The sequence below is a fragment of the Rhagoletis zephyria genome, unplaced genomic scaffold (assembly GCF_001687245.7).
Source record: "Rhagoletis zephyria isolate East Lansing unplaced genomic scaffold, Rhagoletis_zephyria_1.1 Rzeph_scaffold_08721, whole genome shotgun sequence".
In the NCBI taxonomy this organism is placed as follows: domain Eukaryota; kingdom Metazoa; phylum Arthropoda; class Insecta; order Diptera; family Tephritidae; genus Rhagoletis; species Rhagoletis zephyria.
The window spans coordinates 15,095-20,396 of record NW_016165801.1 but is presented as its reverse complement, the minus strand read 5'-3'; the positions used below and the strand labels follow the sequence as shown (position 1 = coordinate 20,396).

At 40.8% G+C, this 5,302-nt stretch overlaps 1 protein-coding gene across 1 annotated transcript in view; it reads left to right on the top strand.

Annotated features, from left to right (window-relative positions):
• Positions 1 to 329: 329 nt before the first annotated feature.
• The window catches only part of LOC108375297 (uncharacterized), a gene marked incomplete at both ends in the record, with an annotated part of 13,013 nt that continues 8,040 nt past the window's right edge, over positions 330 to 5,302 (top strand). The window contains one exon of the mRNA XM_017631396.1: positions 330 to 626. Within this exon, the coding sequence (XP_017486885.1) occupies positions 330 to 626 (297 nt within the window). The remainder of the gene's footprint in view (positions 627 to 5,302) is intronic.

Genomic DNA, 5,302 nt, shown 5'->3' with positions numbered 1-5,302 from the left:
AAAATGTAATTTTCATTTCGTAAAATAGTGCTTTTATACGAGTAGTATTTAGTTCCTTCAAACGATGTATTTCAATGTGCATACAACATGAAAATTTTGTACAAAATTCCCTAGGCGCCGAACGCCGCCGCCGCCGCCGCCGCGCCGATATTTTCGTAACTCGGCGGCGGCGCGTGAGAAATGACAAAAAACGGCGGCGGCGGCGGCGTGGCCCGGCGGCGTATACCTCTACCATGTACGTGTGTGTGTCGTAAAAAAGCCTTGGTGCCCTCCGCGCTTTTAGCGGCGTAGCCAAAAATTGTCTACACCTGAAACATTTGCAAAAATAGAACAACATCTTCCCTGTCTCATTCTGACTGTATTTTTTGTTTTGTTTTGTATTTTTCTTGCAGCGAACGGCGTGACTGGGCAACAACTGAAGGGCAGCCAGGCGGATCCGTGCAAGGTGAAAGGACGTGTGGCTGGCGATGAAGTCTATTGCGACCGTTATTGGGAGTGTGTTAGCAATCAGCCAGAGCTTTACGATTGCCCCAATGGACTGGTCTTCGCCGGGAAGCATCGTGGCGTTACGGAAGGCTGTGATTATCCGTGGCGCGCCAACTATTGCGAGGGCAAGCAATTAGCGAGTGAGTAAAAACGGAGAACGGGGATTAAGTAATTGTGGCAAAGGGGGCAGGGGGTATACTCGTAAAATTTAAAAGCTGCCGAGCAATGGCAGGTGTTTTCATTGTTCACTAAATTTTTATGTTTACCGTTGACGCTGTTGTGGTTGCCGCACAAACACACACACACACGCACACGCACACACACTTTGAACTGTAAATATCCACTCACCAAGTTCACCAACAAGCAAGCAACATATGGTGTCACTGCATTCACTTGCAACACGCGTCATTTGAGTGCCACTATGCGGCAACTTGTTTACCGTTATGTTATGCCACTACCGTGCTGCTGCACAACCGGCGTCTATGCAGCTTATTAAAAGTTTTTGCTGCATTGTTGTGCGAAAGTTGGACCTTGTGCTATACATATACATATATACATATGTTGCAACATGCAACTTCCCTACTATGTATCTCAATTTGCTAGATGTGCAAACGCAATCGATGGGCCCCAATATCGATACTTACATACATACCAATGTACATATCCATATAATAAAGTAAGCAAACAGTAACCTGCAGGGCTGTTGCTATCGATTGTGGTCGTTGAGCGGTTGTATGCATTTTTCCGGTGTGGATTCCACTTTAATGGTTTCGTGGCATTCTCTGTGTACGCGCGCGACATTTAGCGGTAACTAACGCGCAGCAACCGGGCGACATGCATTTGTTTGTGCAGCGGCGTTGCACGCTTTTTGGCGGTACGGCAGGCGTATGCGTTTAGCTCACACACCACACACTTGCCAGCATGTCTCTCATACATACATACATATGTACGTATGTATATTTGCACGTGTCTTTAAATATTTTCCTGTTTCGCGTTGTTGTTTGAAAAGTTTTGCACACAAAACCGCAGCGACAATTTTGTAAAGTTTTAGTTGCATATTGGAATTTTATTGTGGCATAGTTGAGCTAATTGCGGCCGTAGATGCGCGTGTTCCTGCACCACAATAAAGCAACAACAAATAGGTAAACAAAGCTTTGCTGCTGGCTGGTAGTTATGCAGGTAAATCTCCCCTTTTGTATTTTGCATTTTGTATGCATACATGTAGACATGTACAGTTATTATTTGTTAACTTGGTGCTGCATAGCTACTAGAATGCTGATAATTGAAATGTGTCGAAAATGATATTTCTATTTTTGCATACGGCTGGTAAGGTCATTTTACGCCACTGCTATGTCAATTTTCATACAATTTATTCCTAAACTTGTCTATTATTTGCCTTTGATGTAGCAGCGGAAATCCGGTTAAAAAAATTAATTTTCGCACAGTGACACCGAGAATACCCCGGTATTGCAATGTTAAACAAGTTTGTGGGAAATTAATTAATTTAGAATTCGGAATCAGATTAAGGAAATTCAAAGGGCGGGAGTGGCTCGGAAGGGCTCTTGCCAATTCTGAATCGGCTGCTTGTATTTCTCAGCGCGAATTTAAAATCAGCTGGATTGGGTTTAATTCCAGTCGTTCGTCCGACCGTATTCTATATGCATATCGTTGATGTTTTTGCAAAACCGCCCAAGTCGCCAGGCATCGAGATTTATGCATAAAAATCGTAAAATTTTTATTAAATCAAAATATGTATTTGTAAAATAATATCTAAAGACAATACCGCCTGTCAAGGCAATGCCTTCGCTCTCCTGTAAAGTTTGAGTGCTATAAGATAGGCGATTTTGCAGTTGGTCGATGGGCGGTTTTGCAAAAACATCGACGGTATACATATATACGTTGGTGCATACACCTTATCGACTTCACGCTGCCGCACTTAAATAGCTTCACTGGCAGGCCGTCACACAATGGAACTACAGTGTGAAAACATAGCAAAATATCCAACTAACCTAAATCAAAAATGCATATTTTTAGTGATGGCACAAGTAAATATAAAGTAAGTAAGTAAAGTAAGTATGCAAGTAATTTAAATTGATTTTTCTACTACATAGTGCGATTCTGTAATAAGCCAATCTGATTAAAGTCAAGTTCTTTAATATACCTGTGGTCAAGTATTGCTTAAAATTTTTATATGTATACCTGAAATCCACGAGACAGTTGCATTTGAAATTCTAGATAATTTTGTGAGTATAAAGTTTTTCGAGAGCTTAAAACGGGATATTTAAGATGGATCTAAGAAACAAGCTGAATTATTCTTAGAACTAGTAAACATTAACATGCTGACTTATGCCGAGGACATCGACATCATCGGTGGCAAAAGCCGCGAAGTCTGTTCTGCCTTTTCTAGGTTGGATAAGAATGCAAAGCGAATGGGTCTGGTGGTAAACGAGGACAAGACGAAAGATATAGTCCTGTCACCAAAAAAAAACAGTCAGCACATTTGTGTCTTGGCACCCACGTCACAGTTGACGGTTATAATTTCGGGAAAGAAGAGAATTTCGTTTACTTAGGAAACAGCATTAACACCGATAATAATGTCAGCATTGAAATCCAATGCAGAATCACTCTTGCCAACAAGTGCTACTTTGGACTGAGTGGGTAATTCAGGAGTAAAGTCCCTTCTCGACGTACAAAAAACCACGCTCTATAAGTCACTCATCATGCTCGTGCTGATATATGGCGCTGAAGCATGGACAATGACAACATCCGATGAGGCGACGCTTGGAGTATTCGAGAGAAAGATTTTGCGGAAGATTTACGGGCCTTAACGCGTTGGCGACGGCGAGTACCGCAGACGGTGGAACGATGAGCTGTATGAGCTTTACAACGAGATGGACATAATGCAGCGAATTAAAATACAGCGGCTCCACTGGCTTGGCCATGTCGCTCGAATGGACACCGACGCTCCAGCTCTGAACCCGCTGGTAGTAGCAGAGGAAGGGGGAGGCCCCCACTGCGATGGAAAGACCAGGAGGAGAAGGATTTGGCATTTCCAATTGGCGTCAGTTGGCACAGAAGAGAAACGACTGGCGTGCTTTGTTGAATTGTGCCAAGCTCGTGTATGGGGTTACAGCGCCAAATAAGAAGAAGAAGAATAAGTCAACATTAAGTAAACGTGCCATATTTGAAATAGTTCCAGCTGCGATTACCTGCGAGTCCGGCGTCTATAGTTCTTGGTCTTATAGATACACCTTCTGTAAAATTTATTTAATTTTTTTTGTATAGCTCTAGTAATTCGGCTTGCATTAGCTCAGCTTTTGTTGTATAAAATATAGGTAGATTGAAGGTGTCAGTGCAACGCTTAATGCACCGTTTACATTATGTCAGTAGCATGCCAGTCCAGTGCGCCATTCCAGTTACTGGCGTAATCAGTGGCGGATTTACTGTAAAGGCAACATAGGCAGGTGCCTAGGGCGTCTAAATTTAGGGGCGGCAAAATTTTAGTTGACAAAAATTATTATTATTTTTTCAAGGTAGTTGCACTAATATTATTAAAATGATAATATTTAAAAATACTAAATTAAATACTTGTTTAAATGATAATATTTAAAACTACTAATTTAGTGTTTTTGAGATTATAACTTATCAAGTGAAAAAAGTTGGTTAATGACGGCTTTCTTTAAAAGCCGGAAACCTTTACTCAAAGCAAATACCACTTTTTCATCTTAAATTGTAATAAAAGTATAGTAAATAACATAAATTTGAATAATACTGTTTACTGCTAATCGTTCCAAAACTGGTACTTTTACCTCAAAATATTTTTCTTATCGGGAAAAGGGCGGCAAATTAAGAATTTCCTAGAGGAAGCGAATACTCAAATCCACCACTGGGCGTAATATAAACCCTCAGTGCCTCGAACTCATGCTAGTAAAAAGTGCATGCCAGTAACTGGCATGTCGTTCTTCTTTTCACGCTTTCGGTGCTATCAGAACGTCATAGAGTGGACTGATAGGAACATGAAAGTGGTTTAAAAATTAAAAAGTTAATTACAAAATAAAGTTTGAGGACTATTTACAATTAGGGTAATTAGACTATGATGTATGAATGAATGGCACAACGCCGAAACCGGTTTGTATCCAAACCAAATTTGACAAGGGATGACGGAAAATCGTGCCACAATATATCATAATCCTACCCTGTCGGAAACACAGACAACCTAAACTATCAGAAAATGATTCTGCCCCACACAAAACTAGTACTGCCATCTTAAAAAACTATAAATCATTACGAAAAGACTACGCCTATCCTTCAGCTCACCATTCGTTTCGCTACTCGTTTTCAATTTTCAGTTTGCTTTTACAATTAAGAAGCTCTTTATGCGATCTGCATCTGCACACAAATCTTCCAGAACAATTTGGATAATCCGGTCAAACACGAAGAACCACTTATGGTTCTATTTTTCATACAGCATATCAAAGAGAATGCCATAAGCGATTGCTTTTCGTTAAAAAAAGGGAGGAAAGAAAGAAATTGGCGAACAGTAAACAACGAAAACATAACCAAATACCGGATTTAACATCAAAAGCCAATTTATGAGTGCAGAACACCTAAGCAGGACACAGAGTGCTAAATCTTATAGTACAATATGACAAGATGCTATTTATGTGGGAGGGGAAGGCAATAAGCACTGCACTACAGGACATCCAATTCAAATGGGTTGTATGTAATGCAGCTGCTCCACCACCAGCTTACCCACAGCCAATTCATTAACGAAAGCCGAAACAAGTTCATACGGTGATATGCTGGCACGCTGGCA